Source organism: Thalassophryne amazonica, chromosome 23, assembly GCF_902500255.1.
Source record: "Thalassophryne amazonica chromosome 23, fThaAma1.1, whole genome shotgun sequence".
In the NCBI taxonomy this organism is placed as follows: Eukaryota; Metazoa; Chordata; class Actinopteri; order Batrachoidiformes; family Batrachoididae; genus Thalassophryne; species Thalassophryne amazonica.
The window spans coordinates 25,473,183-25,495,156 of record NC_047125.1 but is presented as its reverse complement, the minus strand read 5'-3'; the positions used below and the strand labels follow the sequence as shown (position 1 = coordinate 25,495,156).

The 21,974-nt window shown below is 39.7% G+C and overlaps 1 protein-coding gene across 1 annotated transcript in view; it reads right to left on the bottom strand.

Moving 5' to 3' along the window:
• The window catches only part of LOC117505417 (neurexin-2-like), a 342,446-nt gene that overhangs the window by 90,600 nt on the left and 229,872 nt on the right, over window positions 1-21,974 (bottom strand). The window contains exon 4 of the mRNA XM_034165061.1: window positions 15,663-15,680. Coding sequence (XP_034020952.1) covers window positions 15,663-15,680 — 18 coding nt within the window. The remainder of the gene's footprint in view (window positions 1-15,662; window positions 15,681-21,974) is intronic.

Genomic DNA, 21,974 nt, shown 5'->3' with positions numbered 1-21,974 from the left:
AATGCCTCTTTAGGGGTAAAAAAAACAACAAAAAAAACATACAAAAGTCACAACTTTTTTTCTGTATTATCCATTCTTTAATTTTGGAATTTTCTTAAGTTCTGTGATGTGCATTTTATTATTGGAGTTTATTTTATTTTTATTTATTATTTTTTCTTGGGAATTCTTGGGAATGCCCTACTCTATTTAAATATTGATCTACTACTATAAGCAACAGGTTCATCCACCATTACAAATACAAAACATATGATCTTCCAGTACATAAAGTGGAAGATTCCCCAAACTTAAAAATTAATAAATTAAAAAAAAGTACAACTTATACTGAAGAAAAAACAGTAATAAATGGCACATAATGTGCCATTGGTGGATTATCACCAATCAAATGCCAAGGATGTGTTTATGTGTCATATCATGCCAAATGCATGATGAATCATGCCTAAGTGCATGTATATTGAAACGCCATTTCTGTGCTTAAACCGCAAATTTTATCAAGTGCGTAAAGTCAGCTGCAATTCTTGTTATTTCAAAGTTAGACACAAGGTAGGTCCACAAGTACTGGTATTCCACCATGCTCTCCCTCATTCACGCACACATGCTCCATCTTCTTCTGACTGACTTTCATTCCCCTTCTCTCCAGAGCATATCTCCACCTCTCCAGGCTTGTCTCAACCTGCTCTCTACTCTTCTGATAGAAAGCCATATTTGATCTACTTTCTTGAGCATTTGCAATGACAACGTTCAACCTCTTGTGCAAAATGACAACTGAGTTCTGTTCTCAAAAGTTTATATCAGTGGAATTCAGTGATTTGGCTTTACCTTTTCATAGCCAGCCTTCAAACCATGGCTTCACATTGACCGTAGAGTCTGACAGAGTCCAATATAGACCTCGAGTCCTATTGGTGCTGGTGAGCACTGACGTATTCTTTGGTGTGAAGTGGATCAGTCTGTGGCCCAACCCCAGTGTTCCCCCTAAACTGACTCTCTAATTCTTAGGCTTGCATGGCATCACAAAGACTGTGAATGTAGGAGTTTAAATTGGAACGGGGCTAAATAGGGATCTGGGACTTTCTGTCTTGCTCTATGGTTGTGAAATCTTAATAATCTTAATAATACCAGAGACCCCCCATTTCCCCTACCCCCCCCAATTCCCCACTCCCACAAAGTACAGATTGATCATCCCTGCACATCTGCATGCCTTTGCACAGCCCCATTCCACTTTATTATATTTATTTGACAGTGAACATAGTTTTGTCTATTTGACTCCTTTACTTTTTACAGAATTTTTTTTTCCCTTTTCATTTTATTGCTGTTTATGCACCGATGACACCAGCTCAAATCCCTTATGTGAGAACTTACTTGGCAATAAATTTGATTCTGATTCTCAGATGAACAAGTGCGGCTTGACATTGCACCCAATATAACAGGCTTGTAACACTATGAATTGTGGGTGATTTCTTCAGGTAAGGCCTGTAGAAATACCAACTTACAGAAAGTGAGCAAAAATAGTTCCAAAATGTGTGAGACCCATAGACTGTATAAATGTTTGACATTTTCAGAAGAGCAAGTTTGAAGTTCAAGCTTGGCCTGGGGGGGGGGGGGGGGGCAACGGAATCGGGCCTATGTCTTCCTCTGGAGGGGTTGCCTTCACCAATTACCTCACAAGCCAAGGCCATTAACAGTTTTTGGCTGGATAGACTGGGACAATGCAGACAGGCAGTGCTGTAATGTAACAAAGTAGAAATACTTTGTGACTGGCATAGAATTCCTTCTTTACATTTCTGGTGACTTTCACTTTTACTCCACAACATTTCCTCAACAAAATGCATACTTTTACTCCGATACATTTCCCTTAACCATTTTTGTTACTACAATATAACAGTAGAAGAAATTTGATTGGGCAATGGCTCGTTGCAGAGGTGAAAGTGAGCCGGAACGTAGCGGTACTGTGTATCGGGAATAGAGATGGTCCTCTACTGGTGGTACGTAGGGGTACGCCTCAGAAGAGCAACTTTTACCCCTGCAGCATCAACTGGCATGTTTGACATAAAACAAGATTAAAAGACAAAAATAATAGTAATAAAAAAAAAACGAGAGGTTGAATCACTTTGAGGTACTTTATACAAGAATGCAGACACGTAGCGTAACTGGAACTCAAACCCTAGTCTATGTATCGATAGTCAAACTTGTATCCCACATTTATTTTATTCCCACCATCCTCTTCCTTTCTTGTATTCTGTCCAGCTACTTTTGTCTAAGTCACTCTAATCTTCCAACATCACTTTGTAACACATCTCATTGGGTGAGCATTGCAACCGAGGTCAAGGTCAAGACTCAACACAAGCTGTAGCGTCTTGATTCAGATTCTGAACTTACCCAAAACAAAGGGCGGTTTAAGTTGAAAGTAGAGCTGCTGCATCCGTCACACATAAAGAAAAGGAAAATGTGACTTCATATTTCTCACACTGTGGAAGACAGACGTCTCAAAGCTGCTGCTCGGGATTTACGCACGTTAGAAAAGTTCAGATCCAGCGATGACACCTTAAGCTGTCAGCTGGTGTAGCACAGACTGTAGCTCGCGTTTCCCAGCAGCCGCGGCGTTCCATATGGCTCATTATCAAGTGTGACCAAAGGTAAATAAAGCTTTGGCTCCGTACAGATGGTACATCACCATTCGCCTTTTCAGGAGGTTGTGAAGAATCACAAAATGGAAAGTGGTGAAAAGTTGGGAAATAATAACAGCGTGTTGGTACGTGAGTCCAACGCCATGATGCACTCTACACAGATGTCACTTTTAAGGCTATATTTATAAATGGCAACGCATGCAATTTGTTGACTACAAAACATCCAAATTCATAACAGATTGATGTAGTTTAACAACTGCAGGTTGGGAGATTTATTTATTTATTAGATGGCAGGTTGCACGACTGGGCACTTGTATTGTCATGTTGGTTGGTTAATGTCGACCCAACAATTGGTTAAACTGTAACTTAAGGCAAAAGTTAGAAACTTTCTATTGTTAGACATCTGTAGACACCTTGACACAATAAAATTCCCAACCTCTGAAGAAATGTAGTGTATGAAACAAGGTAATTTCAATACAATGGTACAGTACCCTTTGGACTGGACTGTAGACTTCCATGAGGCACTGCAGTGGAGGGAGTGAGGTGCGGCGCGGCAATGCGACACTGAGAAATGGCACTTAAAATTACTAGTGTTCTTTAATGTGTATGTTAGGGCATGTGTTGGCATTACATCAGATCTGTTTCCGGTGGGTGTTGCACTCTGCCAGACCTGCCCCTCGTCTCCAATCCTGTTCGTGATATTCATGGACAGAATTTCAAGGTGCAGTCAGGGAATGGTGGGTGTCCAGTTTGACTACCTCAGAGATGCATCTCTGCTTTTTGCAGATGATGTGTTGCTATTAGCATCATCAGGCAGTGATCTCTGATGCGCATTGATCAGGTTTGAGGTCGAGTGTGAAGCCACTGGGATGAGACTCGGCACCTCCAAATCTGAGACTATGGTCATCTTTTGGAAAATGTTGGATTGTCCCCTTTGGGTCAGGGGAGAGTTACTACATGAAGTGAGTATATCTTGTTCATGAGTGGGGGTATGTTGAAGCGTGAGATGATAGATGGATTTGGGTGGCATGTGAAATCTTATGGATGCTGTACCATACCGTTGTGATGAAGGAGCTGAGCCAGAAGGCGAGACTCTTTTTACAAGTAAATTTCGCTCTTATCCTCACCTATGGTCAGTCAGTCCTCGAGTTCTACCTTCCTGACACTCTTAGTTGTCTCCCTGCTCCAACACACCTGAATCCAATGAAAAACGGATTGAAAGCCTGCTAACAATTCTTTAATTGGATTTAGGTGTGTTGGAACAGGGAGACAACTAAGAGTGTCAGGAAGGTAGATCTTGAGGACCGAACTTGGGCACCCCTGGTCAGGAACTTTGGTTAATGACTGAAAGAATAAAATCTTGGATACAAGCAGCAGAATGCGATATCTGGGCTTACACTCCTGGTCAGGGTGAGTAGCTCGACTATCTGGGTGGGTTTCAGAGGAGAGCCACTGCCTCTTTGCATCGAATTGAGCCGTTTGAGGTGGTTCGGTCACCTGGAGAGCATATCCCCTGGTCATCTCCCTAGGCAGGTCTTCCAGGCATCTCCAATCGGAGGAGACCCTGGGGAAGACCTAGAGAGACTACATTTCCCATCTTGGGAACACCTTGGGATCCCCCAGGAAGAGTTACAGGACTTGGCCGAGGATAGAGAAGTGTGCTGCTATCGTGACCCAGATAAGCAGTTGAAAATGAATGAATGAATGTATGTTGGCACAGTTGGCAATCATTAGCAGGTGTCGTTTGCTTGTTAGCTACATAGTGCTGAGGTTCATGTCACAAGACTGACCACCCATTCTGCAATAAATGTGTTAACCTTGGTACATGTGTTGTTATTGAGCCTATTATCCTTAATTACCTTAGTAACTCTTCGAGCGCTGGCTGTGCTAAGGCTTCATTTGTCTCGCAAAGGTCATGCCAATCTTGCCCATTCTGGTTTTCTTTTATATTTAAATAAATATCAAATATTTGTATATAATTCTAAATGTTATTACCATTTTTTTTTTTAAATCAACCTCTCATGGCCCATTTGCAATATTGTCATGAGTCACCAGAGGGCCACAACCCACACTTTGGAAATCACTGCAATAAAGCTCAGATTCAGATTATTTTATTAGTCCCATTTATACAGTCAGTCCGTCCATAATTAGAGAATAAATACTGGTAAAGCTAGTGTACGAGATACGATTGGTAAAAAGGCCCAAAACTTAACTAGTTTGCAAGAAATCAGAACTGCACAACATTTGTCCGAGTCTTTCACACGTGAGTAATGGTACATATTAAACCCTCCATCTCTTGCACACTTTACTGTCCCTGTTGTTCTCGTAATGTTGAGCGGGACCTTTAGATGGTGAATCTGACTGACTGCAGTGATATATCTTCCTTAGCCTTCCAGCCTGGTTGTGCCCTCCCCTCTGAGCAAAGCCCTTGTTCTCCTAGTTTGGAGGTCTTAGTAGCACTGATAACACTTTAGGTGCACTGGCCCCCCATTTATCACCTCAAACTACAAGCTCCCTGACTCAACCACAGCAGAACAGCTCAGGAAAGTCGAGTGAAGAATTTGGAATTTTCTGAATCTGAGTTATACCCTTTTAATTAATGAGATAACTGATACGGGCTTTCGACAGAATAGTGTGTGTTGACTTTGTAGGCAAATCCTACAGCTTCAGAGACCACAAATGTACGAGATGAGTCTCTTTCAGAACTAGTATGGCTTGGAAGTGCCTCCGAGACTGATGGGAGAAGACTGGATGGACATCTATCCCAAATGTCTTTGGTTGTGCCAATTTGTTGACCAGTAGCTGTTTGTTGAAGGTCATGGATGCCCTAGTTTTTACGTGTTTATCCAGAATAAGCAGGTGAAGGCCGATGCCCTCTGAACTTGCACGACAAGGTGGTGAGATGAACTTGTATCCCAAATATTTCAGGTCTGTGGTGATTTGGTGGCATCAAATTGCGCGACAAAGGCCACGGATGTAGTTCGCTTCTATCTCCCCCCCCCCCCCCCCCCCCCATCATGGTGTTGAATGTAGTATATGGAGATTCTAATACACACTCGCTTGACTCTCGGCGGCTGAATTTGGCTCAATAAATTGTGTGCATCAAACACGGATGGAAACAAAAATTGAAGGTCATCTGACTTCAGCCAACATCATCATAGTCGACAACTCTGGGCAGCGCGGACGGCGAGATCAGAAATGTACTGACAAGATGATTTTCACAGAATAAACCAACCAATCCAGAACTTCAGTTGGGGATTTACATGTTCTTTCATTTGAAGAGGGGAAAAATGGACCTCAAAGCTCGTATGTGTATTAAAAAAAAGTTAGAAAACGTTGATACCACTACTTTTTGTTGGGGGGCGGCATATAGTTAAAACAGCATTCCACATCAGTTTTTTCTGTTTCTGTTCATTGTTTTCCATCTTTTTCACAGCAAAAAGTTCTGTTGGTAAGTTTGAATTAACTTATCCAGTTTTTGGAAATTAAGGAAAAAAAAAAAAAACCCTTTATCACCTTTGGTTGATTCTGGTCTCAAACAGAAAACCTCTTGTGTATGCGGGACGCTCGTTTTTGTGCATTTTTACTGTAATAGTCCTGGTGTGCTTTATAAGTGCGTGCACACAACCAGACAGCTTGATTCATGGGCCTAATTCCTCCTATTGGGTTCGCTATCGATCGGGCCGCTGCTGATCGTGGCCTGGGAACCACACAGCGGTTAGCGCTCGAAGATATGCAGTGGCTCCCGGCACTTCAAAGGTCCGACTCGGGTCCTTGAGACACCTAATGCCACTGAGAAACTGCTGCAGTTTAGCACATTGAATTAAGATTGACTGTGATCAGGCACCAGTGAGATTTGAAATAAATTAAGAATGAATAGAAACAGAGAGAGTGCATTTAAACATCCTGAGTTTGTGCATTGCAACTGTCGAAATGAGAACTTGACAGGAACCAAACCAGATCCTATTTCAACACTGAATCTGTACCTGGTCTGAAATATATATATATATATATATATATATATATATATATATATATATATATATATATATATATATATATATATATATATATATATATATATGCACATCCAGACCAGCCATCATGAATATTTTGTTTAACCTGTCAAGGTCGATGTTCGTATTTCTTTCCTTAGTTTTATTTCTGTTTAGTTCAACGTTTTTTTTAAATTCTTCACAGATGTCAACAAATTTTATTTTGAGTTTGCTTGGTTTTTGTCTTTTTAACCTTTTGCTGTGTGATCGGGGAGTAATGCGGTTGACCAATAAAAATGGCATAATTGCGGAAGGGTGCAAAATTGGATGAATGAATGAATTTATTTATTCGGCACACAGATGAACAACAATAAAGACAATAACAAAACATAAATAGAACAATGTACAGAGAACCCGTGTGGCCAAAAGCAAAGCTTATAAATACCCTCCCCTTATATCATAAAAAATAAAGTGTATATATACACTCATAACAACAATACAAAAAATTGTGTGTGAACAATCGAACTTAATCACTAAAATTTCAAAACACAACCAAACAAGCAATCGCACACAATCCCAAGCACAATAACAAAAATGGTAAACCTAGTCCTTCAAACTATAACGGGTAAATATATTATTTTTGTAAAGCCTTTTAAAACCAACCAATGTACCAAGTATTTTAATAATATCAGGACAATTATTCCAAATATTAACATTATTGTCAGTGACGGTTGACTTTGACAAATTTAGCTAATGACAGTTGACGTATTGTATAGAACAGATGGTGTTTGGTATTACATCGAGTTGTTTGTTCAGTTCCCATTCCGAGCTCATAATTCCACCATCTCTGTCACTAATGTTGGCACAATTTCTCTAAAGTCGACTTTAATTGAGAAGCATTTCATGGCTAAAAGTGTAATGAGAAAAGCTGAAGGCCCCGTTATTAACAAATGTCCAGTTCAACTTTTGCATTATACAAAACACCTGTAATAAAGTTCAACTTAAAGTAATTGTTACATAAGGAAAAACTTTGTTTTTTCATCTATTCTGTCATTTAGGTCTGAATGCACAAATTCAATGGCAAACATAATCGTTTATGGCGTCGTTGAGCATCTGCTGTCAGATGGAAAGATGCCATAAAGAAAATAAAATAAACGCTAAGCACACATTGCAATTTGAAATGAAATGCAACACAACACTTTTAGTGTGATGGCAGCAGCATTTCATTTATCTAACTGTTATCCGCAACAATTACTTAGCACGCTAAAGCATTAGCATGTACACCAGACAGCAACGCCCGTCAAAGACCCAATAATGGGCTCCATTACCTCTTGGATAAGGTGATATATTTTTACAGGCGTCATTCAAAAACATGCACTTTATGTGGGCAGTTTGTCACGGCTGTCTGCCGTCCCTGTCGGCGTTTAATTTGCAGCGCGTTTCCGTTGCTAATCAACGCTTAAGTGACATGATTATCACACAGATCAATTAAATTCAAACTGAACAACATTATTCATGTCTTTCTGGCAAAAAAAATACAAAAAACAAACGTGTCTGGGCTGAAGTGCAAATTTAAAAGGTTTGTGAGTATAGTTAATTAATGTTAAAGGTTAGCTGTTGACAGTCAAAACAACACAACCAAGACAGCAAGTGTTTTTGTGTGAAAGAACCAGAAAATGGCACATTTTCAATGGTAAGATTTGCATAAAGTCATTTTTGCAATTTATTAATTTGTAGTTTGGTGAATAGTCCACAAACCAATCAGTGATGGGTAATAAAGTGGCTTTTAATAAATTTTGTCCTATAAAATGTTGCTCGCAGAAGTGCTAAGGCCAAATAATAATATAACAAGACCTCAAAGGTTTTATCCTTTTCAAACTCAGGCAAAAAAGTATTATTTACAATTATAGATTTGCTATGATTTTTTTTTTTTTTTTTTTATGGAACCGTTATCATTTTCAAATCTTATTTTGAAAACTGAAAATACCATAGTGTAAGACGGACTGGCAGTGTTGAAAACTGCGATTAAGATATTTTGCTCATTAAATGGCTAGGATAACATTTTTAACAAGCCCCCCAACAAAAGCTGCTTTGGTATAGGTGCTTGCTACATTCTTATAATATTTCACAGTGTGGGATCATTTCTTTCAGAATGCAGACTCCAACTCATCAAACTAACCATGTCTAGGTTTGTTAATCAAGGGCCATAACTCTACCAAAATGTGTAAATCTTGTACAATATTACAATATGCGTACTACCAACCTGTAATAAGGAATTGTACCACATTTCAGGACATTCCTGCTAAAAATGTGAGAGGAGTTGATTTCAGAATGCAGGTACCCACTCATGAAACTGACAAAGCCTAGATTTGTTATCAAGGGCCATAACTCTGATAAAAATGGGCGCAACTCCAGCAATATGATAACATGCGTATTACCGACCTATAATAAGGACTTTGACCAAGTTCCTGCTAAAAATGTGACACGAGTTGATTTCAGGATGCCTGTACCCTTTTTGGAATGGAAGGAAGGAAATCGCCACAACATAATCCTCCTTCGGCCAGGAGGATCCAGGGTAAAACTGGGCTGGGAGCAAAGTGTATTTTCAGTCTTTTGTACTTTATATTAAGATATCAGATTCTGTAAGAAAACGCTGGTCTGTTAAATCTGTTTTGGCCCATTTTGCTTGAGGTACAAGAGCTGCCTCATAGCCATGTACACCTTGGCATAGGGTGTTAATCACTTTAGGCCACACCCTCCCTCATGACACAAATGTATCACCTGAGAATACTTAAATCGAATAAGCATGTGGGGTTATATAGCTAGGAGTGGGAAAATCTGCATAGAAATAAGGTTAGAATACTCTGACAAAAAATATTGTGCACACAGCATATTACATATTTCTGTACATATTGTGTTATACAATCCCTGGCAAAAATTATGGAATCACCGGCCTCGGAGGATGTTCATTCTGTTGTTTAATTTTGTAGAAAAAAAGCAGATCACAGACATGACACAAAACTAAAGTCATTTCAAATGGCAACTTTCTGGCTTTAAGAAACACTATAAGAAATCAAGAAAAAAAGATTGTGGCAGTCAGTAACTGTTACTTTTTTTAGACCAAGCAGAGGGGAAAAAATATGGACTCACTCAATTCTGAGGAAAAAATTATGGAATCACCCTGTAAATTTTCATCTCCAAGTGATCACACCTTGGAGAGCTGTTGCACCAAGTGGACTGACATGAATCATGGCTCCAACACGAGAGATGTCAATTGAAACAAAGGAGAGGATTATCAAACTCTTAAAAGAGGGTAAATCATCACGCAATGTTGCAAAAGATGTTGGTTGTTCACAGTCAGCTGTGTCTAAACTCTGGACCAAATACAAACAACATGGGAAGGTTGTTAAAGGCAAACATACTGGTAGACCAAGGAAGACATCAAAGCGTCAAGACAGAAAACCTAAAGCAATATGTCTCAAAAATCAAAAAATATACAACAAAACAAATGAGGAATGAATGGGAGGAAACTGGAGTCAACGTCTGTGACCGAACTGTAAGAAACCGCCTAAAGGAAATGGGATTTACATACAGAAAAGCTAAACGAAAGGCATCATTAACACCTAAACAGAAAAAAACAAGGTTACACTGGGCTAAGGAAAAGCAATCGTGGACTGTGGATGACTGGATGAAAGTCATATTCAGTGATGAATCTCGAATCTGCATTGGGCAAGGTGATGATGCTGGAACTTTTGTTTGGTGCCTTTCCAATGAGATTTATAAAGATGACTGCCTGAAGAGAACATGTAAATTTCCACAGTCATTGATGATATGGGGCTGCATGTCAGGTAAAGGCACTGGGGAGATGGCTGTCATTACATCATCAATAAATGCACAAGTTTATGTTGATATTTTGGACAATTGAAAGGATGTTTGGGGATGATGAAATCATTTTTCAAGATGATAATGCATATTGCCGGTGATTCCATAATTTTTGCCAGGGGTTGTAGGCAGACATGCATACAAACGCATACTGACGGCTGACTTGGAGTTGAATCACGTGTGATTACATCAGCCATGCTTGAATCCCCCCCATTAGCACCAATCCCAATTAGCACTAATTGCCGGAATAGCAGATCACCATATTGGAACATTTACCCTCACTGACACTGGATGGCACCACACCAGCTCCCGTTCTGCCTTTCCATCGCTGTTCTTCAAGAGTTTGGGGCTTCTAATGTCGACCTACAGCTTTATATAGTGGCTAAATAACGTTATTGTTTTAATAGTGAGCCCTGATCATGTCATCAATTCTTGTTTTGGGTGTAATCTAAGCAAAAATGACCCATTCTGCCGATTTGTCATCAATTCCGCTAATTAGCAGTTGATCCATTCTGCCTATAGTTCCGGCGATTATTAGCTCCCTGAATGTTGGTCAATTTAATGGCCCAATGAAAAGCAATGAAAACCAGGACATTGTCATCACTTTCTTAAAAAAAAAAAAAAAAAAAAAAAGACGTGAAAACAGGAAGTTTAGTCACCCTAACCTATACGGTCCTACGTTGTGTTTCAGTTTCCACCCTTAACGCCTGATGTTGTCAGAGTAAATATCTCAGATTATTAGCGCTCAGTGTGTTGAATTTTAATGGTCAAGGTGATGAAAGAAAATCACACAATCACTGAAGTTGTGAGTCAGTTCAGTTTGTAGCCGGGGAGTTTTTTTTTTTTTTTTTTTTGCACCCATGTCGGCCACATCCAGAGTGATTAACGAGAATGATGAATTGTAAATCAATACACAATGCAAGACTGAGTGCTACACAATCCTAAGGGTGAGCAAAATTAATAAAACAAGGGTTCACACGCAGTGTGTCTGACTACTGAACACTTGCTCAATGGCGTATGTGGACTCGCGGACCCAAATTCAATTAGTAAAGTGCCGGGGGGGCACATTTTGATTGCTGCCTATATCAGCCGTAAGTGACTAACCAAACTTTTTTATAAGTAGTTGAACAGGGGGACACATCCCCCTGGACACGTCTCTGGAGTAAGTTATCTTCAAAAACTGGCTATGCAAAAAGGAGGCCAGTGAGGGAAGCCACCAAGACACCCAGAATACAAAAATATCATATTGACCATTTCGAAACTGTGGATTTTAGTGTACATTGTACATCATTTTTCAGAGCCCATGCGTAATTGGACAAAAAAAATTATAATTTTTCAGACAAGTTATCACTTTTACAGCCAGCTGATGGCCGAATTCCAAAAATTCAAAAAATTCTTGTTTTAATGCTGAAAGTTGACAATCTTGTTTTTTTATTTTTTTTTAATCTCCGTTGTGGTGGTGTACAGAGGAATTTAACAAAAAATTAAAAAGGCCATTGTCCAATTACTTTTGGACCTAACTGCATGTTTTAGGAATGCACCCTGAATCAAACGTTTTGTCCCTAATGCATCCCATAAATAAGTCATCTGTAGCCTGTGAGACGCGCTGGTACTGGTGATTATACCAGGATTCTGCAGATGAAAGTCTCCAACTCTCCCTGGACGGGACGTCGGTCTAACACAGGATGAATCTAGAGCCAAGGCTGGTACCCGTTTCCAGCCGGGTGGACTGGGACAACAACGATCGAGCGTCTTGACCAAGAACACAGGCAGGTAGCATGCTGGGGAATCAAATCCAGGTCAACCTGACTAGTAACCCAACTCCTTATCCCACTGACGTACCTGGTCTTCTCACTGAAACTGGATCAGGAATACTCAAATAAGGAATTTGTATTAATTGATGTCAAACATGAAAACCTGGAGCGTCGCCCTCAGAGTTCCCTTTGTAGAGAATAAATTAATTCACGAAGGCAGTGGGATTTATCAGAATTAAAATGTACCCGTTTTGTTCCTGGAGAAAAAAGTTTTGAAGCCGCTTGAGAAACTTTGCTAGGTGAGACCCTCAGACCACCTCAAAGCCTGGATTCCTAACGTCTCCTAATCCTGCACATGCAGCTTACTAAGCGGTTTAGTACTGAGGTTAGTGGACCAACCAAAACTGTTTTGAAGTCGCTCCTGCTGGCTCAGACTACCCCAAATTTGGCATTCCAACAAGATTAGGTGGGTCAAGAGATGCTAATCATCTGAGCTGCCAAGGACGGAGCTTGAGAGAGCGCGAAAGACAGAAACGGGCAGCGAGATGGACAAAGAAAGACGTCTCTACCTGTGCCAAAGCGGTGTTTTTGAAGTCGTAATGAAATTCAGCAAACAGGATAAGATCTCTGCTTGTAGTCGGTCCACCTGCCGCTGCATCTACCGGACATCAGTTACCTCGGCTTCGACCAGCCCCCGACGCTGACAAAGACGTGGCTGGTGACCAAAAAAACGGCAATTCCAGCAAAGAAACATTTTCCACCACTTTCTCAAATCCTCTGACTGGCGGCGACTTGGACGGGACTCTTATTGTTGTGGGATGAGTCGTTTTTTTGAAATGTCTGTTTGACCGTGTTGTGTTGCTAAAACGTGGCAAAACTTCACACAACTCGAAACTGCGCAAACATCAAGAACAAGCGCGTGTGTTTGTTGATCAAATTCACACATGGTTCAAACAGCAGCTTGACTCGCCCATCTTGACTCATCGCAGTTTTTTATATTATTATTATTATGATGATTTTTAAAACATTTAGCATTCTTGACCAATCCCAAAGGAACGCCACACAAATTAACACCTGTACCCAAATCTTCAAGACCTAGGCTTTGGATCCTTCCTGGCCAAGGATGTGACTTTGGAATCTTGGTGGCCAATGCGTAAATAGGATAATGCGAAGATGCGAGACAACATATCAGGACTGTAGCTGAGGTGATGGTCGAGTGGTTAAGGCGTTGGGCTTGAGATGATCCTCGGTTCAAATCCCGGTCTGACCAGAAAATCACTAAGGGCCCTTGGGCAAGGTCCTCAATCCTCTATTGCTCCCAGTGTGTAATGAGCACCTTGTATGGCAGCACCCTCACATCGGGGTGAATGTGAGGCATTATTGTAAAGCACTTTGAGCATCTGTTGCAGATGGAAAAGCGCTATATAAATGCAGTCCATTTACCATTTATATCCAAAATATGGTACATTAAGAAAATAACATTCGGTATAATCGCTGTTTTGAGTAAAATTAGCTTATTTTGTCTTGTGCAGGTTGTTTAGGAGCCTAAATTGTATTTAAAATATAGATCAAAATGTCCAGTGATTAAGTCCCTATTAGATTAGAAATGTATCAAATTCAACTTGTGATTACTGGGCCTTGAACCCTCATGGCCGAGGCAGCCAAAGCCTGAAAAAAAAAAACAACAAAAAAATAGGTAGCATCAAGGCTTTCCAACACTGTTATGAAGAACAGATGAGTGTAAATATGATCATGTGTGACTGCACACGTCCTTTAACCACTTTGAATTAGCAGAACGACGGAAAGGGATTAGATCAGAAATGGAAGAGTGTGTTATATCATCGTCTTTCTTTGCCCAGCGGTCCTAATGAAAATGAAACTCCATTGGCTCCAGCCTTCCAGATTACGTTTTAATTACTTTTTTCGTTTTTCCTCTCTGGATGTTGAGCCTCACAGGGTTGTCAAATTCCACTACTTTTTATTTGAAAATTTAGCCCCCCCACCCCGCACAACTACGTCGTGGGTGTAAATGTGTTTCAAACCTCTATTTCCCATTTAGTAACAAGCCTCAGATATTTAAAATCAATGTCAGCGTTGACTGCCAAAAACTCAAACTAGAAGGGGGGGGGTGATATTAATGTGAACCGATATGGATCCTAATGCAGAATATACAAGCAACTTAGTCAACTGTACGAGGATTGCACAAAGCCTTTTTATCGTGTTTGCAAGAAAATGACTTTTTTTTTCCTCTCTCTCTCATTATATTTTGCACTTTCTGCTGTGCTGCAGATTACTACCGCGCATTCATAATGCAAAGTGGTTACTGCACCGAGACAAAACTAATAATTAGAAAGCGAGCGATAACACTGACACATCACTAAAAGTGGGAGTTGGCTGCTGTAAAGTGCTGCGAGCTCGACTTTTAAACTTTGCCCGTGTCGCTTTGCTTCTTCCTGTTTTGTGTGAGGCATCGACACGCCCCATTAGTCCGTCCGTAGCTGCTCTTATATTCCGATCCCATCCTCCGTCGTTCATTTCTGCCCCGGCGATGTTAAATGATATGCTGATAGAATGCTAGCGTACCATGATGACTCAGCAATTTACACACGAAGCCCCAGTCTGAGTTGTAGTACACGTGGAAACGGTCCAATTGAAACCTCTTGAAGTCTAACACAAAACAGCAAAGATGATGGAATGAATTTTTATTTTGCCACCATCAGCTTTATATGAATATGAGCTAATTTTGAAATATGGTGCCAAGCAGAAATCCAGCTAAAGTAAAATGGAGTCATTAGCAGTAGATATTTTCATCACTACCTCCCCTATCCTTCCCATTCCACCCAACCCCTTGAATCACTAGTAAGATAGACATTTAAACACCAGAAGCAGTAAAGAGTGTACACACCACTCGTGGGTAGGGTTAGTACCACACCTAGGACCAAATGTATAGAAAATACATAGATATGAGAACATCGTGTGGCTTGGGTTTCTCTAAAAGCAGTGTACACCTATCAAAGTACACCAACGCTATGTTTGGGGTGTTTGTCGAGTCCTCAGAGGACTCGAACATTGATTACCAAGTTACCAAGTGTAGAACTATTAAGGTGAAGGTGATAGTTGAAGCTCACTGACCAATATAGACAATAGATAAGATCCCACTGGATTAGATTAGATAGAACTTTATTGATCCCTTGGGAAGACTCCCTCAAGGAAATTGAGGTTCCGTAAGCATTGTATAGCAGCACACAGGGTAAGAAGCACACAGAGTATCGAGACTAATGCCAGCAAAGCACAATAGATAAAAATCTAAATGGTACTGTATGTTTAAAGGTAAGGCAAGAGATAATTGTTAGGTTTGAAATCAGTTATCACCAAAACATAGGACACAGTATACAAAGAACAGAACTTACCAAGTTGAGATGAGTCGCCTGCAAAGGGAAGAGAGAGACAAAAAGGGACAAAAAATGGATTAGTTCAAAGCAGAATTTCACCTGAAAATACCAACTCACACCTGGTGATAGCAGCAGGGTGAGATACAACGGCACGCGGGAAAAAGGGAACGTCATACTGCAATTAGTGGCACAAAACAAACGCTCTTCTTCTCCAAGGTGCTAATTGAGATGGTGGAGGGCAGGGGTGGGTGGGGACTCGAAAGGATGTTCAGAAGGCATAATTCATACTTTCTTTTTGAAGCAAAAGTTAAAGTAGACATGAGAGAAGGCTAACTGCTAGCATGTTTATGGTGTACTATAGTAAGACCAGTCGGCTGCTCCCTTGTGTGAACTTGGGGTCACCACAGCAAACCCGAGGTTGATCTGGGGGGTTGAATTGGGAACCTCCTGCACTCAAACCAGTGCACTAACCACTTGGCCACCATGTTAATTACTACTTGAACCATGCTCACAAGAATTAGGGGCACATGGACAGAAGGGGTGATTCTTTATTTTTAAGTACTCTCGAATTCCTTTGTTTGCAGGGTATATCAACTAAAACTCTCGTCGAACACTTGCATTCTTGATGTTCATTGCAAACAATGTAGTGCATGATGTAGGACACGGCACCAGGGGTGTGTCCACCGCCACCTTGCAGTTTAAATGGCCTGCGATATGAACGAGAAGTAAGGTGTATGTTGCAAATGGGGTTGTTTTTAATTTGTTGATTAATCATGGGTGTGTATTGAATGTAACGTGACTAACAAAACAGTCTTCAGTCAAAGAACTGCTAGAATTAACAAATTTGTTCACAAATGCTGTGTAAGAGTCATTTAAAAGAAATTCCTGCATTCATGAATTTGTTGGTATTTTGTGGGCCTAAATATGAGGGCAAGTCCACTTTGACCTTTTCTTCTTTGACCCCGCCCCCACAGGGACAACATCAAAACAAATCTAGGTTCCTTTTATGATACTGAAATACAAGATGCTCCAAAAAATAACATTACAAAAATCTTCTTTGTCTGATTTATTTTAATGGAAAATGTTCATCTGGCCGCGATTTGGGGCAGGATTTTGAATGTAAAGCTTGTGAATGAAAAGATGACACGAATGTATTTAATGTGATGCAACTCTTTCTGTGGAATAGATAAAAGAATAGAATACATACATGGAAAATCGTGTTTTAGGGGATTTGAATTTGGCAAAAACTTTTACACCAGGTGCCTTTCCTGACATGACAACACAATACATAGAGAATGTTGGACACCATCCTTCCCAAAAGAGAAACTCTCGATTTGTTTTTAATTGATTAATTTTGCAAGAAGAATTTTCAAGCATTTCAATTCCAGTGTCAACAGTGAAAAACATGGCTGAGAATCAGTTTCCGTCCCTCCTGGTGATATGACTGTACTTGTCCACAAAGAAAAGAAGCCTCTTCAGCTCCAACACATGAACCATCAGAATCCAGGCCACAGCAGATGGCTCCTGGGGTGCTTTGGCTTAAAATATTAGCTTTGATTCTGATTTGTAGTCTATGTGGAAGAGTTGAGACAGAGATTAAATTACCAGCAACTAAGATAAAAGTCGATGAGGGGTGTACGCATTTAGCTCCAGTTGTAGGCATCAGGTTTTGAGGCATTGTTTGAGGCATTGTCAGTATCCTGGATGTTGAATACTTATTTCTCCAGTTTCCAAGGGGGTGCCATTTGCACAGTTTTTCCTCAAAATCACCACGTTTCACAAACGGAAGGGTCGCCAATTCTTGGGCAGTTAGTTTGACACAGTACATCAGCAACAAATAAGCAATTATCGATCAATCGCCAGTAAAGACGTAGATACACAGGCGGTCATATATTGGCTGGTGTTACAGTTACAGCGACTATGGCGTCTTTATGGTTACAGCACAACGTAGTGGAGTAGTCGCGCTGTCATTGATGATATATCATTCTGGGATGCCGAAACAACAGAGTAGCAGAGCAATAAAGTCTATAGTGACCCCCCGTTGTACAGTAAACAACGCCAAGTACCTGCCGGCAGCAATATTGCGCTCAGTATTTCAAGTAGTAATCATACTGTGGTCAATGAAATACTGGTGACAGGTGCCAACATCGCTGGTTTTGTGTGAGTGGCAGCATATCGTGTATACATTTTGATTTAGATACATTTAAGCACAGCTTGAAACTCCATATTCCTCAACTGCCCTTATTCAGTTTTGCAAAGTAAGTAACAAAAATAAATTCAAGATAAAATACGCAAGCTTGATGTGTTTCAGTTTTAATTCACTTTCAGGTTTTCAGTGGTTCAGCAGCTTACAAGACTGGACGTCTTTGGTGGTAGGGATCTCGGGTGTCTTCCCCCTTGCGGAAAATGATAAAAAAGCGTATTTTGTATCTGGTAGTTTTTAATTACGTAAGGGATCCTCCTAGCATGACTGGAACAGCATTACAGGCTCTGCTCTCTCATGGTTCCAGTTCTACTTGACTGACTAGACTGACCTAGCTGACTGTGCAGCTAGGTGAATTCACCTCATCCTCAGCCCCTCTCGCCTCTGGGGTCCCCCAAGGCTCCATTCTCGGGCCGATTCTTTTCCTGCTGTATATGCTACCATTAGTGTCAGTTTTTAAGCAATTGAATCTCTCTTTTCGTTGTTATGCTGATGATGTTCAGCTCTACCTGCCTTAAACATCAAAATCCAAAGATTTGATCAAGCAATGTGCAGACATTGCTTGATTGTCTAAATGATGTTAAGTCCTGGATGACTGCAAACTTTTTGAATTTAAATGAAAAAGAGTGAAATCATAATGTTTGGATGTGGCTTCCTAGGCCCCCTTACACCAAACATCCCTCGGCTCTGGCACATCCGCTCTGCGGGATTGATTGAAGTTTTTAAGCCATCCCTGAAGACACACCTCTTTTCTCTGGCTTTTAATCAACTTTAAGTGGGCTTCTGGCAAAATTTTAATTAATTTGAAATAATTTCATTCTATTTTACAGCACTCTTATGTATTTTAGTATAATTATTTATTGTAATTGATGCATTTTACTGATTATCTTGCTTTTAATGTGTACAGCACTTTGGTCAACCCTGGTTGTTTGCAATGTACTCGATAAATAAAAGTTGAGTTTAGGTGTATGTAAACATATGGCCTCAAATCTGCAGAACGACTCATTGTAACTTTGACTCGCGATAATACCACTACTGAAAACCACATCAAATCATCAAAATGTCAAATTCCACACTCAGCTGCTTAAAATAGTGGAAAAAAAAAAAACAGTAACCCGTGACTTTTATCGATTTTTGGACCTCTTACTACACTCTCAATCTGCTGCTTGTTGCTCAGCCTTGTACATTTCAAATTGTTGAGGGGGGGATTGTGCATGAGTCGGCCGTTGGTCACCAACACGCAAATGGCAAAGATAATAAAAAGACAGAGTAAAGGGTGACAAACGCACGCACGACCGACTGTCACACTGTGTTGAGTCAATGGATGGTCAATGAAAGTTTTTAGCCCCTTTTTGATTTTGTATACACGTCACAATTTAAAGTGTTTCTAGAAATTTCAATAGTAGACCAAGGAAACATAAAGGATAAGTCTTGATAGCATATCTAAATGTATTTTTGGCATAAGAAGGTGAAAATAAACTGTTTCTACCTGAAAACTCGAAGAAATGAGTCAAGTCAAGAGGCTAAAAGGGGTGGAATTGAATTGCTCAAAATAAACAGCAAGAAATCACAATGAGGCATTTTGACAACAAGTTACTTTATTAGTTTGAACCATCTAATTTGGATCCTCCAACTGAGAACTACTGTAGTCCAAAATCACTACATTTTTTTAGGTTTCTTCATTGACCCCAACACACAGTGGGGATGTTCCCAAAAATGTATCATATCAAAATGTCCTCCAAAACCCATTAACAAGACAAATAAACGACTTAGTTTTGATGAATTTCCATGAGAAACACATTTTAGGTCTCAATCAATATATTTGTGCCTAAACATTGTGTACAAGTTTGAAATCCAAAATGGCTACCATTATCTATAATAGCCAAGTGGCCAAGTGAAAATGGAAAGTTAATCGGCCAAATATTTTTGGAGAAAATGGCCATTTTAGCTAACCAGTAAACAATGGATGTTGTGCTGCAATGCATCATGGGAGTTCAGGATTTTGCAGTTTTAAGATATTGTGGCTCATGATAGTTTAACAGTGTTATTGATTTGTGTTTTTATAGTTCAACTGGTTTCAACAGTTTTGTTGCTGGTATAAGTGAGAAGTGTATTGCGTTTTGCTGTCCTCCACCACCATGTCCACTTGCGGCAGAATGCAGAAAAGACAATAAGCTGTGCGTGCATGCATGAGTGTGGGTGAGTGTGTGTAACTTGGATCACGGGGAAACTGAGGACAGCTGACATTGCGTTTTGGTTTGCATTTGGGTCTCAATTTGTCCAAACTGCACATAATATGTAGATGGGTTGTGGAATTGCCTAGGTGAAATCAAATCTTTCAGTTCAAGGTCAGTGGGTCAAAAATGACAATTTTTCACTCTGTTCTACACCAACTGTGGAATACCAATGAAGGCTAATGCAGAAATTGCCCTTAAATAATTCATAGGTTCAGGAGGAACCTACAGTGTCACAACGTAAAGTGTCAAAAAGTGTTGCTTTTCTAGTTTCATGTTCACAAGCAAAATCACTTGATTGTCATTGTTATGAAAATAAATGTACCAAATAACCTTAAGATTAACAAGAGTCGATAATTACAGCAAATCAGTTAAATGGTTGGAGCTATAAATTATACATCACCACATGTTTTTGATCTAAAACATGAATTCAGGTGTTCAAACTGTTGAATAAAATGTGGTACTGAATTCTAAATACACCTCTAACATTAGCAGGCAGTCACAGTATTTAAACAATTCTTATTTGTAAAGTTTTTGCTCATTAAGAGGGATGAAATTGTTCCAAAAGATGGGTCACATATGTGTCAACGCTTTATTTTATGTTAAATATTTTTCACCTAATTATACGATTTTGTTTGCAACATCTTACACATTTAATGTTTGATGGCAAACCTGCTGGTGCATTACTGCCACCAACTGGAGTGTGTACTAGCAGGCTGACAAAGTATCAGGACAAAAACGTAATATTAACATGAAAAATGTTGTTGTACACTAAAAAAACCTGATGCATTGGATTAACTCAATTCAACTGTGAGCAGGACTTCAATCTAATAAATATATGTCACCCCAACTCAAATAAAGCACATCCATGCAAGATAATTTAGTTGCGACTGCATATATTTATGAGATGGAAATCCTGCACATATCTGAACTGAGTTCATCCAATGAGTCATTTGTTTAGGATACACTCAAACTGACTCATTGGATTGGATTTCCATCTAATAAATATATGTTACTGCAACTCAAATAAAGCACATCCATGCAAGATAATTTAATTTAGTTGGGACTGAATATATTTATTAGATGGAAATCCTGCACATAACTGAATTGAGTTGATCCAATGAGTCATTTGTTTGAGATACACTCAAACTGACTCATTGGATTGGATTTCCATCTAATAAATATACGCAGTCCCAACTAAATGAAATTGTTTATCTTGCATGGATGTGTTTTGAGTTGGGGCCACATATATTTGAGATGGAAATCCTGCACATAAATGAACTGAGTTCATCCAATGAGTCATTTGTTTATGAGATACACTCAAACTGACTCATTGGATTGGATTTCCATCTAATAAATATATGTAGTCCCAACTAAATTAAATTACATTATCTTGCATGGATGTATTTTATTTGAGTTGGGGCTACATATATTTATTAGATGGAAATCCTGCACATAACTGAACTGAGTTCATCCATTGAGTCATTTGTCGACTGTAACAAAAATGCCCGCGTTAAAGTATTAGCAAAAATCTATACTTAAAAACACCAACAGTCATAACTTGCTAGGTAGCGTGATTACGTTGGAGGGGTTCTGTTGCCATTAAAAAAAACAAACAAAAAAAAACGGGTAATTTAGGCTCGAGGCATACCGTTTATTTATTTGCTAACATTTTGCCAGCATTGTCGACGTATCAAAAATAAATAACAGACTAGAAGTCAGCTCTCCAGAGACACCGAGCAGCTGTGAGAATTTCAATAAGTCTTCCGTCTTTACTTTAATGTTGGCTGTTCTTTTCCCAGGCCCAATTATACAGCAAATGGCTCACATTAAACATGTGCAGTAGCTTTGGAGATGTCTGAACTCTCTCTCTCTACGAGGAGGAACATCTCG